The sequence below is a fragment of the Camelina sativa genome, chromosome 7 (assembly GCF_030686135.1).
Source record: "Camelina sativa cultivar CO46 ecotype springtype chromosome 7, ASM3068613v1".
In the NCBI taxonomy this organism is placed as follows: domain Eukaryota; kingdom Viridiplantae; phylum Streptophyta; class Magnoliopsida; order Brassicales; family Brassicaceae; genus Camelina; species Camelina sativa.
The window spans coordinates 16,255,283-16,276,190 of record NC_141886.1 but is presented as its reverse complement, the minus strand read 5'-3'; the positions used below and the strand labels follow the sequence as shown (position 1 = coordinate 16,276,190).

Genomic DNA, 20,908 nt, shown 5'->3' with positions numbered 1-20,908 from the left:
ATTAAAAACAAAATCAAACAAAAGATGGTAGGAGAATCATAGTTTTAGGGAAAGGGGGGGGGGGGGGGAGGGGTTGTTGGTTCATGGAGTTCAATGGATTTAGAAATCCAAACAAAATTTTGTGTTATTCAATCATTGATTTTAAAATAATTATCAAAATCATGTGTTATTGGTCATATAATTTATAAATACTAGTTAAAATTCTAGGTTATTCGTTTAGTGATTTGTTATTGGCTTTCAAAATTCATAATATGTTTAAATGGATTTAAAAGTGGGAAATAGAAAGATTCAAATCACAGGATAAAACATCTTATTTCAAATTCATGTATTTTAATAATTTTCATAGTCAATAAGGATTTTCAAATCATATATGGGCTTACAAATCACTAACACCCTAGATTGTAAGAAAAACTTTTAAATATCTATATTATTATTTGGTGAACATTATATAGATAATAATTCTAATATTTATAATTAATGCTGAAAAAGAAAGATAGTAGAGGATTAGTTATAAGATTGCTTGGATACATAGATATAAATACTTTATTTTCTTAAAATCCCTTAATGAGCCTATTTTAAAAAAAATCTTACAAAATCTTATAAAGGTTATTCTTAAAAATGTACTTCAAAAATAATATATAGACTAGGAGATAAGCACGGGTCAACATTTTTTAAAAATAATTATAATATAATAATAAAAATTATTGTTATAAAAAAACAAAAAGGACATATCTCTGTTTTGAAGAGACGAAAAAAGGTGATGGCAATTAGGTTTTCCTGTTGAATGGTTTCCGGCGGCGGGTCTCGAGATGTGTCTTGGTGGTTTCTTGTTGGGTTTACGGTTCGTCGGGATGGGGATCTGCGATCTCTATTGCCTTTAACGGTGGTGGATCAGAATCGGGTGGATAAGGAATCTGGGACTTGGGGAGTGAGGGATATCGCTTTTCCGGAATCTGGATTGGGTGTTTGGCGGTCATCCCAGATTGTGAAAGATCCGATTCGTTTGGAGATTGCTCTGGTCTCTAAGGGATTTGATTGTGGTTTTAATGGGCGATTTGGTTTTGAAAATGGAAAGAGTGGGATCTGGTTCCAGAAGTTTTCGGGTAAGAAAATATCCCATACGCTTCTGTTACGAGATGTGATAGTTGAGTCAAGGATTCGTTGTTTAATGGAGATAGTGAGATCCGATTCTGGTCCAAGGGTATTTATTTGGCTTTGTGTGGTGTGTTGTGTTATCATCTCGCTTTCTTCACCCATCTTCGGTGTAGCAATTTTCTCACAAGGGTCCTTTGTATGCAAGTCGTTATATCAATGTGTTTCAGTTCTGTCAAAGGGTTCTTATCGTGTTTTGGTTTTTGGTAGGGTTATCATGGCTCAACTGAATCTCAACAAGGGTAAGGCAGCCTTGGTTCGAACAGAGACAGTGAAAATCTCAAACTCAATGATGGCGCAACGTATTCAACAGTTCTCTCGTACTCTCATTAGGAGATTAATGAATCCTTCGGTTCAGCGAATGGAATCCTTGGTGGCAAATTTTCCAAAGATTTGGAAGCTCGAGGAGAGGGTTGAAGGTGCTGATTTGGGTCAGGATACATTTCAGTTTAATTTTGAAACAGAGGAAGATCTCCAAGGTGTGTTAAGGAACGGTCCTTACCACTTCGATAATTGGATGTTATCTTTGGTTCGATAGGAACCTATCATTTCAGATACTTATCCTTCCGCCATTAACTTCTGGGTTAAAGTTTCGGGGATTCCTATGCATTTTTGGGAGGTTGCAACCCTTCACGCAATTGGTAACAAGATAAGAATTCTTCGTGAGGTGGATGAGGAAACTGGTAGTCAGTTTGTGACTATCAATGGTTTTAATCCTCTGATCTTCCACCTTGTGGTCCCGTTCAATACTGGTGATGAGGTGGTGGCCTCGCTAGAGTATGAGAAGTTGCTCGGTTATTGCAGACATTGCTTTCGGCTAACACATGATGTGAAGGTATGTCCAGAGCTAAGAAAGAATGAGGGGGGTCGTGGTCCGGGGGATGTTGCTGATAGGAGGGGAGGATCGTGGAATCAGCCATTGTTAAAACCGAATGCTCAACATTTTGAGGGTGGTTGGGAAAAGCCAAGGAAATTTGCTAAACGTTCCCTGGATTTTAATTCAGAGACAACTCGAGACAGGGATCAGCAGCAGCCGCGTATTGGTGAGAGTTCAAAGAATGGTTCTAGATATCAGGCTAAGAATCAGGGAGATTTGGGCCAGCAAAGGAGTTATGGGAGATATATAGAGGCTAGAGAAGGTGCTGGTAATTTCATGGTTCATCAGTCACGATCGCATCCTCCTAGAAAGGGGAATGGTCCTGCTTGGCCAAAACCCTTGTATCAGGCGAAGCAGAAGCTAGGTTCACAGGCTAATGTTGTTCATGAGTCCATACTTCCTACGGCTGATGACTTGGTGGACCGGGAGAAGGATTCACTGATGGAGGATGCTAATGGGATTAGTGGTGGAGACAACGACCCTGGGTTCTCGGTGAGCTCTGATGATCTTCTCGAAGATGGGGAATACCAAGAGGGGGAGGCTTCGGGTCTGGTTGAGGATACTGCTGCTGATGACAATGAGGTTCAGACGGATACGGAGAAGGGTGTGTCCGAGACCGAGGATGATGCTCCACAAGGTAATGGTTCTATCTCTTCTTCCATTGTTGAGGATTTGGGGCATGTTAATCAGGCTTTGAAAGATTTTAAGTTGGGAAACTCTAAGGTTATTAAGGCTAAGAGGATTGGTTTCTCTGGTCCTAAGGGTGGTAGGGGGGATAAACGACATGTTGTAGCTATTGCTTCACCGGGTAAACGGTTACTAGCTAAAGCCTTGTTGCTGAAATCTGCAGGTGACGTTGGTAAGAATAAAGGGGTTGTCAGGCCAAATCAGAGGAAGTCAGAGGGTGGCAATATGGGAGGAGGAACCCGCAAACAGAAAAAAGGGATGGTGGCTCTCCTAAAACCGCCGGCTCAAACGTGAAGATCATAAGTTGGAACTGTCAGGGCATTGGTGCAGATCTGACAAAGAACTATTTGCAGGATTTATGGAAGCAGAATAAACCAGATATTTTATTTTTATCTGAAACAAAAATATGTTATTCTTATTTACAAAAGTTCAAGAATAAATTTCATTATCATCATTTGTATATGGTTGGTTTAGCGGTGGTTTAGCTATTTTTTATAACAATAATATCAACCTTGAAGTTCTTTATGCCGGTGATCGGTTAATGGATGTTCAAGTTTTTTTGGGTTCTCAAATCCTTTTTATTTCTTTCGTATATGGAGATCCCGTGCCCGAGCGTAGACAGGAGATTTGGGACAAATTAATTCACTTTGGCTCTCTTCGGCAGGATCCTTGGTTCATGATTGGTGATTTTAATGAACTAACAGGTAATCATGAAAAATTGGGAGGTGCAATACGACCGGCTTCGTCCTTTCTTCCGTTTATTTCTATGATCCGTGACTGTGGTATGTTAGAATTTCCATGTTATGGGGATTTACTTTCCTAGCGAGGTAATCGCTGCAATAACCAGGTGGTCCGGTGTAGGTTGGATCGCGCTCTAGGGAACGAAGATTGGCATTCGTTTTTTCCTTGTTCGCGAGTGGATTACCTAGAAATGATAGGCTCTGATCATCGCCCTATTTTAGCCTCTTGTCGAAATCGGGGGGACGGCGCTTTCGTCAATTTCGTTTTGATAAGCGTTGGATGGGGAAGGAGGGGTTTTCTGGGGCTGTGGAATCGTACCAGAAATTTCAGAACCCCGGCGTTTGTGGATAAAACTAAAAACTGTAGGAATTCTATTTCATGGTGGAGGAAGCAGAATGTCCCGAATAGTAGAACTCTTATATCTTCTCTTAAGACGGCTTTAGAGGATGCTGAAAAAGATGATTCTATTTCGCAAGCGGAAATTCACATTATTGAGAAGAAGTTAAAAGATGCCTATCATGATGAGGAATTGTATTGGCAACAGAAAAGTCGAAAATTTTGGTTGCGGGTTGGTGACAAGAATACTAGTTTTTTTCATGCTTCTACTAAACAGAGGAGCGTTAGGAATAAGATGATAGGGCTGTTTAATGCAGAGGATGTTTGGGATGAATCGAGTGAGGGTATGGAGAGGATTGCGTCTGATTATTTCAATAAGATTTTTGCACAATCGGATGTGTGTGGTATTTCAGAGATGGTACAAGCGGTCAGTCCATTTGTTACAGAATGCATGAATAGGGAGTTAAATAAGGATATCTCAGAGATGGAAGTTCGTAAGGCTCTTTTTACAATACATCCGGAAAAAAACTCCAAGACCGGATGGGATGACAGCACTTTTTTTTCAGCGGTTTTTGGCCTCATCTTAGAGGGGACCTGGTTGCTCTGGTTAGGGATTTCTTTTGGACTGGGGAATTTGATCCCAGAATTAATGAAACTAATATTTGTCTGATTCCAAAGGTAGAAGTGCCAAAAAGAATGGCGGAATTCAGGCCTATTAGTTTGTGTAATGTGAGTTATAATATCATTTCGAAGATTCTTTGTTTCCGTTTAAAGAAAATTCTGCCCTCGATTATTTCTGAAACACAATCGGCTTTTGTTTCTGGTCGGTTAATCACAGATAATATTCTGGTGGCCCAAGAGATGTTTCATGGTTTACACACCAATAGGATGTGCAGTTCGGAATTTTTGGCTTTCAGAACGGATATGAGCAAGGCCTATGACCGTGTTGAATGGGATTTTTTAAAGGCGGTATTAATTAGATTAGGTTTTGATTCCAGATGGATTTCTTGGATAATGTGGTGTGTGAGTTCGGTTTCCTATCAAGTGTTGCTTAATGGTCAACCCCGAGGCTCCATTTCGCCAAAATAGGGTTTGAGACAGGGAGATCCTTTATCCTCATACATGTTTATTCTTTGTACTGAGGTGTTGATAGCTAATATCAAAAAGGCAGAGAGGGAGGAAAAAACATCGGGTATTAAGATTGCCTGAGATTCTCCCCCTATCTCTCATTTGCTTTTTACGGACGATAGTCTGTTTTTTTGTAAAGCGGAAGAAGAACAATGTTCAATGTTTATGGATATCATAGGCAACTATGGGAAAGCATCCGGCCAGGAGGTAAATTTGGATAAGTCCTCTATTATGTTTGGTAAAAAGCATCCGACCAGGAGGTAAATTTGGATAAGTCCTCTATTATGTAGTTTAAATATTTATAACATTTTTATTTTTTTAGAATTAAATATTAATGATACTTAAACTTTCTATGGAAGTATTAATAGTATTTTTAAATATTCTATTTAGTTTAAATATTGATAATATTTGATTCTTTTAAAAGTTTCAATAATTATAATATTTTAAAATTTTCAACTACATTTAAAGTTTCAATACAGTTAATACTTTAAAATTTTTATAATATTATAATATTTTGAAAACGTTTTAGAAGTTTTAATTTGCTATAATAAACCAAATAAAACTTTTAAATTTGGACGCCTGATAAATCAAGCTTCCTGTTCATTCGTAGTTGGAAAGATATTAGTCTTGTTTACAACGGTTTCCAGCCATCTTTTAAACTTTTCTAGCCGATGTGGGATGTTTACATACAATATTTATAAGTATTATAATACAGAAATTTTACATAATTTTAAAAATATTAAATATTGAGTGGTTGATCCCGATTGGTCATTTAAAAAATTAATATAGGCAATTCTGAAAATTTTAAAAAATGCTAATCAGTGAGATGTTGAATCCCTATTGGCTGTTCTAAATCATATGTAGACAGTCTTAGTAGCTTATAGCTTCTCCTTTTATTTAGTATAGACTAGGTTTTGAACTCAGGCTACGCGTGGGTTTATTTGATATATTTTGATAAAAATTATATATGATTGATTACGGTAATAAAATATTATCTCATCTGACTAAAAATATAAAAATATAAAAATCAGTTGTGTGATAAAATCAAATCTGATTAAAAAAATCATAAATTTAACTTGACGTCCAGGCGAGGCAAATCAAATTGATGACCTCACATATCCTAAACCATTTTCTTTGACCACCAGAAAAACGAAACAATTTTATATTCATGAATTTAACTCGTTTTCATATTTAATTGATCGCTACCACCTATGTTTTCGTGTTTTTTATTCAATGTTTTTTTATTCTTCATATTCTTTCTTGTCATTTTCATTGTCAAATTTTGTGTTAATTGTCATCATAGCTTTTACCGTTTGGTTCTTCGTTATACTCTTTTTCTTCTTCTTCCTCGTCAACTTCTTCACATTCTTCCACTGAAAAACCTTTTTTAGACTACCACACAACTTATTAACCCATCAAACTCCAAGAACAAAATCATTTCTTTTCAACAACAAAATCATTTCTTTTCTCATAAAATTTGTGAAATTCATGATTACCAGCATAGTCAACACATGCACCCAATTATTGACAATTTTATCCATATACTTGTTTGGTTTTAGATCCATGCGTTTATAAACTTCTCAAACCAAAATCCTTACTTGGTTTATAATATTTTAAAAACATAATAAATTATACTAATAATTATTTATTTAATATGAATCATATGATATATAGAAATATGAGTACACTATAAGAACATATTAATTATATTAATTATATTATATCATCAAATAATATCAACCGTATCATATTATCAAATAACCGTAACCGTATTTAAACGTAACCGTATTTAAACGTAACCGTTTAACCGTTTGTTAAACGATTCTGGTTAAGGTTACAAAAATTTCTAATCATAACCGATGGTTGATAAACTTTAACCGTGACAACCGTAACCCTGGTCATGTCTATGTATAGCTAATAAAACATGTGTGTTTGTTGTCCATCTTTCTTCTTTAAACCTCAAAATTTGACTCAAACATCAAATTAAGGTCTTGCGATGTCAATCATTCTTCCTTAGACCCAAAAATAAAAAATTAATAAAAGAATATCAACTCATCTATAAAATCATACACAAAAATATGTTTTACATCTCATAAGAAATAAAAAGCACAAATGTAGATAAATAAGATAATTTATGTTTTGCATCAATATTTATAATATTTTAAACTTTTAAAATTTAAAACTCATAATATTTAAAAACTTTTTAAAAGCTAAGCACTTTTAAAAGTTTCAATATTTATAATATTTAAACTTTTAAAATTTTAAAATATTATAATATTTTTTTGAAACTGTTTAAAATTTTAATTTGATAAAATAAATAACCAGATCAAACCAAATAAAACTTTTAAACTTGGACGCCTGATAAATCAAGTTTTCCTGCTCATTCGTTGTTGGAAGCATATTAATCTTATTTATACTGGTTCTGAACCATTGTCTAAAAAATTTCTAGCCGATATGGGATATTGTGCTTAGTTATTTGATTTCCATAAATTTAAAATTTTCCTTTTTCTGAAAAATTATGTAAATTTAAAAAATGTTAATGAATGACATGTCAAATCATGAAAGGGTTGTTTAAAATAATACTTAATATAGAAAATTCTGAAAATTGTATAAAATGTTAATAAATGATATGTCAAATTTCTATTAGTTGTTTAAAATCCTATGTGGACGGCCTTAGAAGCTTATAGCTTCTACTTTTTATTAGTATAGATTTTAAATTGAAATATTAGTTGTTAATGAATGTTTAGTTGTTTAATTGGTTTGTGAATATTTATTATATACTTACTACAAAATTTTGTTGAATTTGGGCTAAAACAAATTTTTGTTAAATACACATCTTTTAACATTTAACATAAATTCATAATCATATTGGTATGAGAAAGGCGTTAAGGTTCCTTATATCTAGACAGCTTTGGCATGAAGTTGTGCACTTGTAGAAGCTTCTTAAAATTAGTAGAGAGTCTCCAATTTGTGCCTAATAAATTTTGGAAAGATCCAGTGGAGATTTAAGGCAATCGATTCCAAATAAGGCAATTTGAGTCTTGGATGAATTTGTGTTTGGTCATGTGTGGTTTGGTGCATCTATGGACATGTGGATGATCATCTTGAAGAAGTTTATATGATCATTCTTTGAATTTGATGTCCATATCACTAAGACAAAATACCTACCAAAGAAACTAAACCGTCATTATCCTGGTACAAGATCAGTGAAATTGAATAGAACAAAGTGAGTGTCCATATCGACTCTGTTTATGTCTAGATGGGATGATTGTCTAAAGTCTAAACCTAACAAATGTAATAAAGAAAGCTTCTGTTACCACTTACCGGCCAATGCATCAAACTGAGTTGCGTTACAAGTGTTGAATTTGGAAGAATGATATATCTAGCTATCTGTATTCAATGATCATAAACAATCAGTATGTTGAATTTGGGCAAAAACAAAAAAACAGACAAGTCTGTTCACAGTTGTGAGTTGTCTAACAACACCAAAACATTGTTCTACGTACTCCTATAAAGGCTTTGACTTAGACTCAGAACACATTGTATATACATCAATCCCTTTCCTGCACCATTGGAATCCACTCACTTAATCATCAGATCCCAGCGCGGAAAACTTCTAGTCCCCCTCTTGCCTAGTCTGCAATTCAAGTAGGTGGAGTTGAGAACACATACACATAATAAAAGAAAAAAATGAAGAAGCAAGTATTCACGCAAAGGAGCTTACGTTTTCAAAAAATAGAATCTCAGGTCGAATATACAGTTCTCGGAATTTGTTGAGAACACCATCCCAGTCTCCAATAATCTTGACAGCCAACATACATCACTCAGTCACAGATCGAGTAACTTGCTCGTCTTTCACCATAAAAGTCTAAGCTCTTTTACCTCTTTCTCAGAACAAAAATGTCTGACCCATCCATTGTTTTCATAAGCTACACAGTTGTATCCATCTCCATGCGAGCAAACCTGTTATATTACATCTATCTCAGAACAGTAATGTCTGACCCATGTATTATTTTCATAAGCTATACAGTTGTATAGATATTTCATGCGATCAAACCTGAATATTAATATTTGGAGTTGTTTCTAGTAACATAGAAAACTTAAATGGAACTGAAACAAATAAGATACTTGGCCTTTTCCATTGAGACGAGACGGTATTTGGTGAATGGACTGTCTCCTTCGTATTTGTATATCTTACGAATATCTATCTTAGTCGCCAGGACAGAAATTGTATCGAATATCTCTTTTCCAGTCTCATTGTTCTCCCACTCAAGTGCTAAAAACAATATGAGAAAACATGCTCAAAAAAACTACTGCATTTTGTTGTTAATGCTACTAACCATAGCTTATCATATATAGGCTTACCAATTGTGAAAACAGATGGAAGTTTCTTTATCATATGTTGAACATAGTTTCGTTTCCCACATCCTTCTTTTTCACAAAGCATCTTTGCGTTGAGCCTGATGATCTTAAGGGTAGTTGCAAATGTATAAATCACAAGTGCAGACTGTGATTACCCAAAAACGTTTCTAGCATCAATCTCATGTAAGAACTCTCTTTCAGTACTAAAAACAAAATGAAAAAAATGACTTGCCTTGAATACTCTGAGTGAATTAGCATTGATGATCAGACCAAAAGAACATTCACCAGAATACGCCCTATCTGTCTTGCATCTAACGCAATTCGTTTTCGCCACTTCGTTCACTTTGAAGTGCGAATTCCAGCGAGGTAGAAGCTCCAAGATGTTTAGAAACAGCTTAGAAACACCGTTTGCTTCCTGAAGAGTATAGTAAACAACAAGAACATATGAAGCTTGAGAAAGACGTAATTAACAACACACATAAGACACAAAGGTTAAAAGATGAGAGCAGAGACCAGAGGATGAGTAGTGAGACTGAGATTTTTGAGTAGGAAGATACGAAGTATGTCTTGTGGAAGAACAGATTCATCATCTTTCAGGTTGTGTTGTGCTTCTTGAATATAATTCCTCAAAAAATTGCTTAAGAAAACACTAATCTTCCACAGAGACTGCACAAATCACATTCTTAAAAACATAAATGAAAGAAACAATATGATAAAAAATAGATTCAGGCTAGTTACGTTCTGCAAAAATAAACCTTGAGTATCATATCAAGAGCTGAAACAGAAGTGGCGTTCTGTAACTTCTCTTCAGATTCCTCTGTGTTTGAGTCTAAAAGATCTCTGAATGATAGATAAGCATAATTAAAGCATACTCTAGAGGAAAAGGCTTAATTAAAGGATGATATTTGACTACTTACGGTTCTAATTTTTGGTCAATTTCTTCGAATTTCCTTACTTCATGAACCTCTGATGGATTCATCTCCATGTTCTGGCTGGGACTGATCTTCCTGGATTTTCCCAGATCTCTCTGCCCGGACACAACCTGGTCCCTCTGTCTAGCCTGCGATTCATGTAGGTGGAACTGGGAAGACACACATTAGCAAAGGTAAAAAACATAAGCATGTATGCTGTCCAAGGAGCTTACGTACGCTCTCAAAAAACAGAATCTCGGGTCGAATATCGTGCGTTAGGAAAATGTTGACAACACTCTTCCAGTCTCCTATAACCTGGATAAGTAACATACCCTCACTCAGGTACAGACGTCACAGATATCAAGAGTAACTTGCTTGTCTTTTACAAAATTGTCTAAAAGCTTTTACCTCTATCGCAGAACCAAAATATCTGACCCATCTATTGTTTTCATAAGCTATACAGTTGTATTGATCCCCATGCGAGCAAACCTAAATATTAACATTAGATTTGTTTCTGGTACTTCAATATATAGTAAACTTAATGGAAGTAAAACAAATTTTAGATACTTGGCCCCTTACCATTGAGACCAGATGGTATTTGGTGTATAAGCTGTCACATTTGTATCTGTATATGGCACTAATACATATCTCAGTTTCTAGAACAGTAGCTGCCCTGAATATATCGATGCTAGTCTCATTGTTCTCCCACTGAAGTGCTAAAAAACAACACAAGAAAACATGCTCAAAACTAGTGCATTTTCTTGTTAATACTACTAACCAACTAACTCCATAGCTATCATATATAAGCTTACCAATTGTGAAAACAGTTGGGAGATTGTTTATCATACGTTGAACATAGTTTCGTTTCCCACATCCTTCCTTGTCGCAAAGCATCTTAACGTTGAGCCTGATGATCTTAAGGGTAGTCTCAAATGCATTAATCACGAATACAGACTGTGATTAACCAAAAAAAGTTTCTAGCATCAGTCTCATGAAAGAAGTGACTCTGTTTCACTTTCAGTACTTAAAACATAAGGAAGAAAATGACTTGCGTACGTACGTTGTAAACTCTTAGTGAATCAGCATTGACGATGATGCCATAAGAACGTTGACGAGAATACGCCATATTCATCTTGCATCTAATGCAAATGGTTGTAGCCACTTCATCAACTTCAAAGTGTGAATAACAGCGAGGAAGAAGCTCCAAGATGTTTAGAAACAGTTTAAGAACATCGTTTGATTCCTGAAGAGTATAGTAAACAACAAGAACATATGAAGCTTGAGAAAGAAGTAATTAACAACACACATAAGTCACAAAAGGTTTCAAAAGATGAGAGGAGAGACCAGAGAATGAGTGAGACTGAGATTGTTGAGTAGGAAAGTACGAAGTATCTCCTTTGGGGGAGCAGATTCAACATAATCCAACCAATAAGCGTTAAAGAAAAACCTAATCTTCCAAAGAGACTGCACAAATCACATTCATAAAACCATAAAAATCAAATAATAATAGATTTTCAGGCGGTTGTTAAATTGTGCAAAATTAAAACCTCGAGTATCATATCAAGAGCGGATACAGAAGTGGCGTTGAGTTTCTTCTCTTCATACAGAAGTGGCGTTGTCTTTGAGGCTGAGAGATCTCTGAATGATAGATAAGCACTTAGCAAGGAGACGAAGAGAAGAGCTAAGTCATAAAGATACTCTGGAGGATGAGATTTGACTACTTACTGATCAGGTTTCTTCACTTCTTGAACCGCTGATGGATCCATCTTCTTGAAAGCAAAACGTTCTTTAGTTACCTATAGAGAGATACAACAATGGAGCTTTTCTTTCTGAATTTTCCCGAGAAAGAAAGAGAAAAATGTGGGAAGCGTCGAAGAGAAGAATTAAGAAGAAGAAGAAGAAAGTGAAAACTCTTCTTCCCATAAAGGTCAACAGAGTCAGTTGGGTTTTGTTCACGTGAGGGTCACGTGTTCTATTAAGAATTGAGCGCGAAAACTCTTCCCACGAGTGTATCGTCGTCTCCTACGGTATTGCGAACTTTTGTCGAACACTTGGTGGGCAGGGCACTATCCATTTCTTAAACTTGAGTTGTTTTTTTTTTTTTTATTAAAAACTTTGGAACCGGTACAACTCAACCGGTAGAGTCAACAAAACTCAAAACATTTGAACCACTTTCCTTTCTACGAATCTCTCAAAAGCCAAAAAACACTCAAAAGATATATACCAATTTCGATCACTCCACGTCCATCTCTGATCCAAAACATGAAGAATCGCTCCCGAATTCGAAAACTCACTCGATTTTTTTTGGGTTTTTTTTTTGCATGTTTATATTGTTCAGTATTTACAACAAAAGCAGTCCACGCGAGAAATGCTCACAACGTGTTCGACACAATTCCTCAATGAGGTGTTTTAATTTCCAAGCCTTGTCACGTGATAAAGTGATACATAAACAATCGATTTTCCCGCGTCTAGTCACTTTGTTTTCTCTCTCACACAATTAGAAGCAAAAAAGAAAAATAAAAGAGATCAAGAAAGCGCAAGAAGAAGCTTTGAGAGAATCGTTACTCTTCCCCCCTAACATGAAACCTCCTTCTCTGAAAGATTGTGGATTTGATGAGAGTTACTTTGCTCAAGGAGATCATATCAAGGCCATGGAGGTAACTGAAGACTCGATTTTGGAACAAGGGAAAGAAAAGGTCTCAGAATTGCTTCTTTTCCAGCAAGGTACCATCTTCAGGGCACAAGCGATAAGAGCAGAGAGCTGTGACGTGAAGTTCACGTTTTTGTTGGGTTCTGTAGAATGCTTCTCCGTAAGTGAAGGGCTCTCATCGTTTTGTGCTGTTTCACTGTTTGAATTGGGACAACATCTTGGATCTTCATTGTATTACAAGAAATCTGTTGAGAAAGCAAAAGAGTACTTATCTGTTTTGGCTAATTTTCGTGAATTGAATTTGAAAGAGCAGAATAGTCAAAAGGATATCGAAAGAATACTCAGAGATGCAGAGTCAAGGATCGCAGGAGCTAACAAGACTCTAGTTGGTTCTGTAGAAAGAAGCGAACCAAAAGCGAGGGAGTCAAAGAAAAATATAGACCCGAAACTGAGGTCGTGTTGGATGGGTTTGAGTGATGAGTTCAAAAGGAACTTTCTGAAAGTAAGCACTGCAAAGTTTATAAGTTTCGTCGAGGCAATGTATGGCAAAGAGGGACGAGATGCTTTGGAGCAAGTTCTTACTTCTGCCAGGGAAAACAGAAAATGGACATTTTGGATGTGTCGAACTTGTTCGAACAAGTTCTCTAGTCCTGAGGAGTGTAAGAATCACATTGGACAAGAACATGCTGCTGAATTTAAACCTTCTTCGACAAAGGATATGGCCCAGACGATAAGTAAAGTCTGGGCTCGTAAGATATCAGTTGGAGACTGGGAACCAGTGGATGCAGTAGCTGCCGTTGAAATGATTAAGAATCGACTCCAAGATGTGAAAGCGTTTGCTTATGAGAATGGATGGTCCAAAGACTGGCCTTTAGTTGTAGACGAAGAGCGCAGTCAATTACTCGAGGAAATCCAATTGCTCCTTGTGTCGTTTTGGGAGCGTAAAATTCTGTCTTGTAGCATTCGAGACTGGATGATTCAGTTTGTGGTTAAGTATCTTGCACAGTTCGAAGTTTCTGAGCATACCATTATTACCGAGTGTCGCCTAGTTGAAACACCTCAGAGTATCTGCTTTCTGGAATGTAATGAACTCAGTCACATCCTGCACTTTCTAAAAAACATCAAAGGTGAAAGGGATGATGGCACAGATCTGGTTCGCAGAGCAGGGGACAGTTTCTGGGATGGTACCCGAGTTAGAGAAAAGATCGACTTTGATCCCCAGTTTACATTTCTACTTCTGGATAAGAGACTGCTGAAATGCGAGCTGGCTCGATTTGATAATGAAGGGACAGTCAATGTTTTTGATCCCAGTGCTCACTATGCCAAAGCACAAGTTCATAGAGATGATATCTTATCTTGGTTAGCAGACTATTCTTCAGGAGATGGGAGTTTTAGATTTCCCAGACCTATCAGGACACATAATCTTGATATTTGGGTGGCTGTTCTGAGAGCTGTTCAATTCACGTGTAGGACTTTGGGGACCAAATATGAGAAGAAAATGAAAATGATATGTTATGATGCAGCTCTTACTGACGCCAAGAACTTATGTACACGCGACGATGAAAGAAGAAGGAATATTCCGGAAGATCAGAGGAACATTTATGCATCTCTTCTATGCAATAAATGTGAAGAATATATAAGGAGAGACGCTGGAAATTCTCTCACTACAAAAATGTTCTTGTGTGCAGTACGAGATGTTCTCGAAGGAGCATTGGAGCCGACATTTGATTGTGTCGATCTAGTAGATTGCCTGAATCATAGACATGGGCATAAACGTATCAGTGATCATATAGTATTGAAGTCCATTAAGCATCTGAAATCTCTGGTCACCAAAAAGGTTAAATTGTGGTCTGGATTTAACTTAAGGACATAAAAAAATAACAGAAGTTGTCACCGTAATGTATCTATTGACTTGCAGGTTCCGCTAATGGATTCAAAGATTTTGTTGGTTGAAAACTCGAGGATTAATTTGCTTAACAGCCTTGTCGGACTTTCTGTTTTTGACTACCGCTCGTATATCCTTAAACCACTGAAACGCTTCTTGGAGGTTGGTTGGTAACTTTGGCTTTATACAAAGAGCCTTCATCTTCCCTTTAATTTTCTGTTTGAAAGTACCTTATTTTTTTAAATGTATGTATCTTCTTCTAGGAAGAATTAGATGGAATTGTAGATATGGATGTCAAAGCACTTCCAGAACCTTTATCCGAGAAAAAACAAGAGAAGGAGAAGAAGTCAGCGTCAAAGAAGAAAAAACAAAAAAGCAACAAGGTCGTTGATGGTCTAAATTCTCTATTTGCTTCCATGAATATTTGGTTACTCAGTTCTACGAATATGAATGAATGGTCTTCATGGCATAACAGAGAACTTCAACAAGCATGTCTAGTCTTCTTGATCAGAATGTCGAACAGTAAGTACCTCTCTTCTAAATGAGCAATTTGGTTTCTTAAGACTTTTTTGGCACGTTCTTAAAATTTTTGTAGGTTATTACTTTTGCCTTGTTTCCATCCACGTTTTATCATGAGCGTAGACTTAGAATAATTCTTCTAATTTGTAATTATCTGTTCTAGTAATTATCTTCTTTTTTTTTATATTAAGATTTTTTTTTAATTTGTAATTATCTGTTCTAGGTTTTTTGTGTTTTTTTTAATAGTGTTGTTTATTTTATGAGGAGGGTATATATTCTCAAACCATAGGCTTATGTGCTTCATCACACAAAACGTTTTCTGACCTATGTCTAGCGAATCGTATGTCAACCTTGAACCGGGACTAAACAGCGCAGAAGAAGATCCTATGGAACCAGACGATACTCGTGAAAAGGGTCAATCTGAAATTTCATCCAATCAAGACGAAGCTACTAAAGGTGACCCTGGTTTCAAAAGACCTTCTCAATTGACGAATATTTTAAAAACTGTTTTTAGATGTATTAAATGTATGATTCTTATTTCCTTAACTGCCATCTTGAAGATATTCATGGAGAAGGTTCACTGTCTAAGAATTTGGAGTCGGTACATGGCAAAGCTGTATCCAGATACAATTCAGCTCTTGACATGATACTGAAGGTAAAGTCAACAACAAAAATAATTCAAAACCTAAACTCTCTTGTTCTGATTCAGCTCATTCTAATTTTCTGTTATTATCTCTTTACTAACTTATCTTTGATGTTTTTTTTTTTTTGGCTACTGCAGTCCCTCTGTAACATTAAAGTTCTTAAAGAAGATTTGGTGCACAATCGGCAACCATTTTCCGACGACCAAGTTCCGTCTGCACTACGAAGTTTCTTTTCTGCGTTTGTCTCGGAGCAGATAAAAGAAGAGGAACTCTATAGGCACTTACTGTCCAACTTGCTTGCTTCCCTAGAAGAAGAATTTCATTCCCTGGTTTGTGCAGATAAACATAAGCTTCTAAGTATTATTATTATTATTATTATACATAGGCCTGAATGTTGTCTTTAATGTCATTCGTTTTTTTCTTTAACTCATTTCAGTCAAGTGATGGTGCTGAGGTACTCGTCGCCATCCTCGAGTTTTGTCATTGGTGGAAAATTCACGAAGGAGAAAGCTTGGTAACTCGCCTTTTTACGTTGGAGGTATATGAAAGAATGAGTTGTAAAAAATGCAGAAGGAAGCCAAATCATCCAGAGAAAAGTTCTTATGGAATCGTTATGCCTGCTGATTCTATCAGAGACTTAAAGGTATGTTTCATTTTTTCCATATTTTTCTTTTCTACAGAAACTGGCACTTAAAAATCCTGCTATGTGATTATGCTCTGTGGTTTTTATATATGCAGAGTGCTCTTGGGAATAGAAAGTTTGAAGATATCCTTAAAATGATCCGCATGGAAGATAAAATGATATGTGATGTTAGAACAGGAGGCTGTGGAGAGACAAACTTTGTCCACCACACTATCAGTAGATGCCCACCTATCTTTGCAATTGGTAAGTTTTGACCATGATTGTGTATCTACTCGTTTTATTTATTGTGGAATGATCAAATAGTTTGCTGTTTTTATGGGTTTGCAACATTAGTGCTGGAATGGGAGAAGAATGAAACTGAAAAAGAAATATCTGAAACAACAAAGTCTTTGGAGTGGGAGATAGATATCAGCAGGCTATATGAAGGCTTAGAACCAAACACCAAGTACCGGCTTGTTTCAATGGTAAAATCTTAAACCGGGTCACATATGTTTGCGCTATTGTTCTTCTGTATATCTTGTCTGTTACAGTCTTAGAATATGGAATGCAGATTGGTTGTGGTAAAGAAGAAAAATACATTTGCATGGCTAATAAAAGGAACCGGTGGGTCAGTCTCACACATGAAGCTAAAATAGAAGAGGTAAGATGAAACAGTAGCCTTTGTCTTTCTTGAGCTGGATTGTGAACTTTGTTGGGTTAAGACATTATTGATATGTGTGGTATAGGTTGTTGGTAACTGGGAGAGTGTTGCCAGATTCTGTGGGGAAAGGAAGGTTCGTCCAGAGATTCTGTTTTATGAAGCTGTTCAATGGCCTAACAAGTGAATAGAAGTGTATGGGAGAGATTCTGTTTTATGAAGCTGTTCAATGGCCTAACAAGTGAATAGAAGTGTATGGGGGAACTCAAGTTTGCTACTTACACTACACCAACTTTTGGGGTTTAACCTAACTATGTTTGCGAATATTATTTATTTTCTTTAGTTTGATGGGTTGATTTCTCCAGGTTCGAACCATGGTTTTTATAAACTGACCCCTATGATCTTATCGTACAACAAAAAAAGGCATAATCGAACGATTTGGAAGCTCCATTCATGTTTATAAAAACATAATTTTTTATTGTCAAAAAAAAAAAAAACATAATTTTTTTTAAAAAGAAGAAATAATCCTAGCTAGCTATGTAGTTTTTTGGCCTGTCTTTGAATACGTATCTAGGTAAGATAGATTCATGCTTATGAAGTAAGAAATTATATACTTTATGAAGATCTTTATTGTGCAAAGAAACTAAAAGAGGAAAATTTAAGTGAAGAATACCAAACTCAGTAAATATTTAATTGGTATATAATAAAAGTTGATCTCCAAATAGCAAATTTAAGAACAATATACATTTTTATGTTCTAAACACAAATTATATGTATATTTCTATTTGATAAAATCCTAATAACATAGACTAATGGACTTCTCATTGCATTGGGCTTTCTAAGGGATCCACTAATACTTTTAACACTTGTATAAAACAGCACACCGATCTAACCCTAGAAAATGTTGAGAGCTTCCAGAAGTTTCTATAAGTGACGCTGAACACTCAACAAGTGTCAAGGCTCTCTCTTCTTCAGTTCCTCCTTCTCCGAAGTGTCAAAGGCTCTCTCTTCTTCAGTCCTTCTCCGTCTCGTCGTCTCTCTAAGGTTCGTCGGGATCTTTCTCAAGCTTTTACAAAACCTTGCCTTCTGTAGTTGTGTAGCTTCTCTGAAATCTATAGGTCTGTGTGTACGTCGTTTTAATATTTGGGGAATTCTAAATCAAAAAGCTTGTCTTTGTGTAAACTGTGTAGAATGGATAGAAGAATGGATTTTGCTGCATCAGCTTTTGCTATGATGAGTAATTGGAGAGCAAATCATCCTCCTTCTTCTTCTTTCCCTCAGGTTCGTTGTAACTTTTTCTCAAGCTTTCAACTTCTTCTTCTTCTTCTTAGTCTTAAAGAAAAGAAAGTTCAAAACTTGCTGTAGCTCTGTGTGGTTTGATTAGTATTTGGGAAATTTCTAAATCTCTTGTGTTGTTGTGTAGAGGGGTTCAAGTGTACCAGATGTTGCAGTTTTGAGGAGTTGGAGAGATCATCTTCCCCCTTGTGCTTCTTCTGTTGTCAAGCTTTCTCAGCTTACTGCTGTCAACAACAGAAACGAATCCTCTGTTTTCTCGTCTGGTGGATACAACTGGTATGTGATCTTGTTCTAAACTAAAAAATTCCATATCTTTCATCACTTTAAGTAAGAAAGTTTGGCTTTTTATAACCGATCTATCTCAAAACTATGAAAATCAGGAGATTGGTTGTATACCCTAAAGGAAATGAAGAAGACAATGGAAAAGGATTTGTCTCAATGTATGTGGAACTTGACAAGAGCTGCCTCTCACCCACATCAGCACCACCCACGGAGGTCTCTGCTTATCTCTCTTTCTTTGTCTTTAACAAGAAAGAGAATAAGTATTTTTCAGTTCAAGGTTCGTATGCGCATACCCTTGTATCTCTCTCTGTCGTTTGAACATATATTTTATGAATGCATCAGTGATATGTATATAACTTCTTAACGTATTAACATGCAGATGTGGAAGTAAAGAAATTCAGTCCTTCAAGAACGGTCTGGGGAGTTTCTCAAGTTCTTCCACTTGAGGCTTTCAGCGACCCTGCCAATGGATACATCTTGGAGGGAGAAGAACATGAGTTTGGTGCTCATGTGAAGATTGCTCCATCACCTGTCGCTGCTGCTGAAAACCTCCCTTTTCACAAGTTCTCTTGGAGTGTTAGGGATTTCTCTCTTCTGAAACAGAGTGATTACGTCTCAAAAACCTTCCAAATGGGAGAAAAAAAGTGGTGAGTCTATGAATGTTTCTTTTTTCTTTTCTGATATAATTGGTGTATTAGTGGTAACTCTTTCTAACAACCGGACAAATAATGTTGTTTTGCAGGACTCTAACCGTTTATCCAAAGGGAGACTCTAGCGCAGAGGGCAAATTATCCAGCTATGTGCATTTAGCTGAAGGGGAAAACTTATTGACGGGTGAGCTGGTTATGGTGCGAGCACAGCTGCAGGTTCTAGACCCGCGTGGATCGAAAAACCTATCAGAATGCCGTAAGTAAAAAATATTGCTTATTGTCCGTGCTTATGCATGGGATAGAATAGATGCGGATGACATTCTCATTAGGCGTTCTTAACTGATGATGTCAGATGTCCTACTATACATTGACTATAACCTATTGGTTTTAAGTTTATAACTAATACACTTTGCTTGTTTTGTAGTTCAAGGTTGGGTCATGACCTCGAACGCAGGGAGGGGCATTGCTCAGTTCATGCGTTTAGCTGAAATTCAGGAGGGTTACTTGGACGATGAAGATACTTTGAATGTAGAGATGGAGTGCGAAGTTGTTAAAGCCATCAAAAACAACCCCTTCTTTTAGGGTATCTGTTTAGCTACCTCTCTCCGTCTGTATGACTTGCCTATATATTCTGTTTTATGCGTAGAGCTCGAATGTGAAGTTAGCGCTCTATCTATGTTTAGGATAACCTTAGTATCTACCATGCATGCATGTATCACTACTCTGTTTTATGCGTAGAGATTGAATGTGATGTGAATGCTTTATCTATGTTTAGGATAAATCTAATTATCTATCTACCATGCATGTATGACTACTCTGGTGTATGCGTTTATTAATGACCTTATTAGCTATTTAATTTTTGCTTGTGTAGTGTAGATCCTTGTTTATTTCTTAAATCTGTTTTATCATGGTTTTTGGTTTGGTTTATATCTCCTACTCACCAGTTTATTAAAGTTCATTGTGCGATTTAACACCATGTATCTGAGATGTCACTTAGATTTCAATAACCGTAGAATATCCGTTCAATTGGCTAGAATCCTGTTGAAATCTAATTGATTAAATGTTCTGTAATTATTTAAGTTTATAATTTATTCACATCCCTAAAGAAAAAAAAATATACATAATTCATAAGTATCTAATAAAAATTTCTCAAAATACCATTAAATCTCATTTTTAGATGATAGAGTATAATAAACTTTTTCATTCCACTAAAAAATATATATATATATATATATACTGTTTCATCCTTCTGTTCATAATTTGTTTTTTTTACTAATGAGTTTTACTTTATGAAACCGAACCAATGTGGACGGACTTATGGGTTTGTTCTTTTACACAACTTAGCAACCGCGATCATCTCCCAACTTCGAAATATTTCAGACAATTTGTGGGTTTTCGTCTGTTGATAGGCACAATATATGTTTTTTCTCTGTTAATTCCGGGGAAGATGAAATCAAATCGTAAAAAACAGAGAATGCACACAAGGTGTTCGATAAAATTCCCCACTG

At 36.2% G+C, this 20,908-nt stretch overlaps 5 protein-coding genes across 6 annotated transcripts; 3 read left to right on the top strand and 2 right to left on the bottom strand.

Moving 5' to 3' along the window:
• The first annotated feature begins 1,752 nt into the window (after positions 1-1,752).
• LOC104701115 (uncharacterized) lies at positions 1,753-3,288 on the top strand. The gene is made up of 2 exons (XM_010416757.3): positions 1,753-2,666; positions 2,880-3,288. Exons 1-2 carry the CDS (start codon positions 1,757-1,759, stop codon positions 3,008-3,010), a joined length of 1,041 nt encoding a protein of 346 aa, XP_010415059.2. The 5' UTR covers positions 1,753-1,756; the 3' UTR covers positions 3,011-3,288.
• Positions 3,289-8,430: 5,142 nt separating this feature from the next.
• LOC109125437 (uncharacterized) lies at positions 8,431-10,334 on the bottom strand. The gene is made up of 9 exons (XM_019227060.2): positions 10,201-10,334; positions 10,039-10,123; positions 9,797-9,949; positions 9,516-9,698; positions 9,287-9,428; positions 9,055-9,197; positions 8,804-8,884; positions 8,646-8,723; positions 8,431-8,558 (listed from the first exon to the last, which is right to left on the bottom strand). The coding sequence occupies exons 1-9, from the start codon at positions 10,266-10,268 to the stop codon at positions 8,538-8,540; spliced, it is 954 nt and encodes a 317-aa protein (XP_019082605.2). The 5' UTR covers positions 10,269-10,334; the 3' UTR covers positions 8,431-8,537.
• Positions 10,335-10,350: 16 nt separating this feature from the next.
• Positions 10,351-12,327, bottom strand: LOC104704603 (uncharacterized). Its single transcript, XM_019227059.2, has 8 exons — positions 11,920-12,327; positions 11,742-11,832; positions 11,539-11,658; positions 11,255-11,437; positions 11,007-11,148; positions 10,774-10,910; positions 10,603-10,683; positions 10,351-10,509 (listed from the first exon to the last, which is right to left on the bottom strand). Exons 1-8 carry the CDS (start codon positions 11,958-11,960, stop codon positions 10,351-10,353), a joined length of 954 nt encoding a protein of 317 aa, XP_019082604.2. The 5' UTR covers positions 11,961-12,327.
• LOC104704602 (uncharacterized) lies at positions 12,250-17,536 on the top strand. Of its 2 annotated transcripts, none has more exons than XM_087458404.1 (12): positions 12,250-14,681; positions 14,763-14,891; positions 14,993-15,112; positions 15,205-15,251; positions 15,583-15,704; positions 15,809-15,903; positions 16,030-16,221; positions 16,329-16,535; positions 16,631-16,778; positions 16,869-16,999; positions 17,086-17,175; positions 17,261-17,536. In XM_087458404.1, exons 1-12 carry the CDS (start codon positions 12,774-12,776, stop codon positions 17,357-17,359), a joined length of 3,288 nt encoding a protein of 1,095 aa, XP_087314530.1. In that variant the 5' UTR covers positions 12,250-12,773; the 3' UTR covers positions 17,360-17,536. The 2 variants fall into 2 exon arrangements, with proteins under 2 accessions (XP_087314530.1, XP_087314531.1); XM_087458405.1 differs by having other exon boundaries at positions 12,476-14,681; positions 15,619-15,704.
• Positions 17,537-18,072: 536 nt separating this feature from the next.
• On the top strand, positions 18,073-20,258 carry LOC104701113 (uncharacterized). Its single transcript, XM_010416756.3, has 7 exons — positions 18,073-18,216; positions 18,363-18,453; positions 18,596-18,744; positions 18,849-19,027; positions 19,130-19,397; positions 19,493-19,656; positions 19,825-20,258. The coding sequence occupies exons 2-7, from the start codon at positions 18,364-18,366 to the stop codon at positions 19,980-19,982; spliced, it is 1,008 nt and encodes a 335-aa protein (XP_010415058.2). The 5' UTR covers positions 18,073-18,216; position 18,363; the 3' UTR covers positions 19,983-20,258.
• Positions 20,259-20,908: the final 650 nt, after the last annotated feature.

Excerpts from the sequence above, each read along its gene's own strand:
- LOC104701115 (XM_010416757.3), top strand. The coding sequence starts at position 1,757 with ATGCATTTTTGGGAGGTTGCAACCCTTCACGCAATTGGTAACAAGATA. Across the intron at positions 2,667-2,879 it reads CGAGGATGATGCTCCACAAG|GTGACGTTGGTAAGAATAAA; the intron begins GTAATGGTTCTA and ends TGAAATCTGCAG.
- LOC109125437 (XM_019227060.2), bottom strand. The coding sequence starts at position 10,268 with ATGGAGATGAATCCATCAGAGGTTCATGAAGTAAGGAAATTCGAAGAA. Across the intron at positions 8,885-9,054 it reads GTCTCGTCTCAATGGAAAAG|GTTTGCTCGCATGGAGATGG; the intron begins GCCAAGTATCTT and ends GTAATATAACAG. Across the intron at positions 8,559-8,645 it reads AGATTCTATTTTTTGAAAAC|ACTAGGCAAGAGGGGGACTA; the intron begins GTAAGCTCCTTT and ends CTTGAATTGCAG.
- LOC104704603 (XM_019227059.2), bottom strand. The coding sequence starts at position 11,960 with ATGGATCCATCAGCGGTTCAAGAAGTGAAGAAACCTGATCA. Across the intron at positions 11,659-11,741 it reads CTCTTGATATGATACTCGAG|TCTCTTTGGAAGATTAGGTT; the intron begins GTTTTAATTTTG and ends TGATTTGTGCAG. Across the intron at positions 10,510-10,602 it reads ATTTTGGTTCTGCGATAGAG|GTTATAGGAGACTGGAAGAG; the intron begins GTAAAAGCTTTT and ends TTACTTATCCAG.
- LOC104704602 (XM_087458404.1), top strand. The coding sequence starts at position 12,774 with ATGAAACCTCCTTCTCTGAAAGATTGTGGATTTGATGAGAGTTACTTT. Across the intron at positions 15,113-15,204 it reads AAAAACAAAAAAGCAACAAG|AGAACTTCAACAAGCATGTC; the intron begins GTCGTTGATGGT and ends ATGGCATAACAG. Across the intron at positions 16,222-16,328 it reads AAGAAGAATTTCATTCCCTG|TCAAGTGATGGTGCTGAGGT; the intron begins GTTTGTGCAGAT and ends AACTCATTTCAG.
- LOC104701113 (XM_010416756.3), top strand. The coding sequence starts at position 18,364 with ATGGATAGAAGAATGGATTTTGCTGCATCAGCTTTTGCTATGATGAGT. Across the intron at positions 18,454-18,595 it reads CTTCTTCTTCTTTCCCTCAG|AGGGGTTCAAGTGTACCAGA; the intron begins GTTCGTTGTAAC and ends GTTGTTGTGTAG. Across the intron at positions 19,657-19,824 it reads GAAAAACCTATCAGAATGCC|TTCAAGGTTGGGTCATGACC; the intron begins GTAAGTAAAAAA and ends CTTGTTTTGTAG.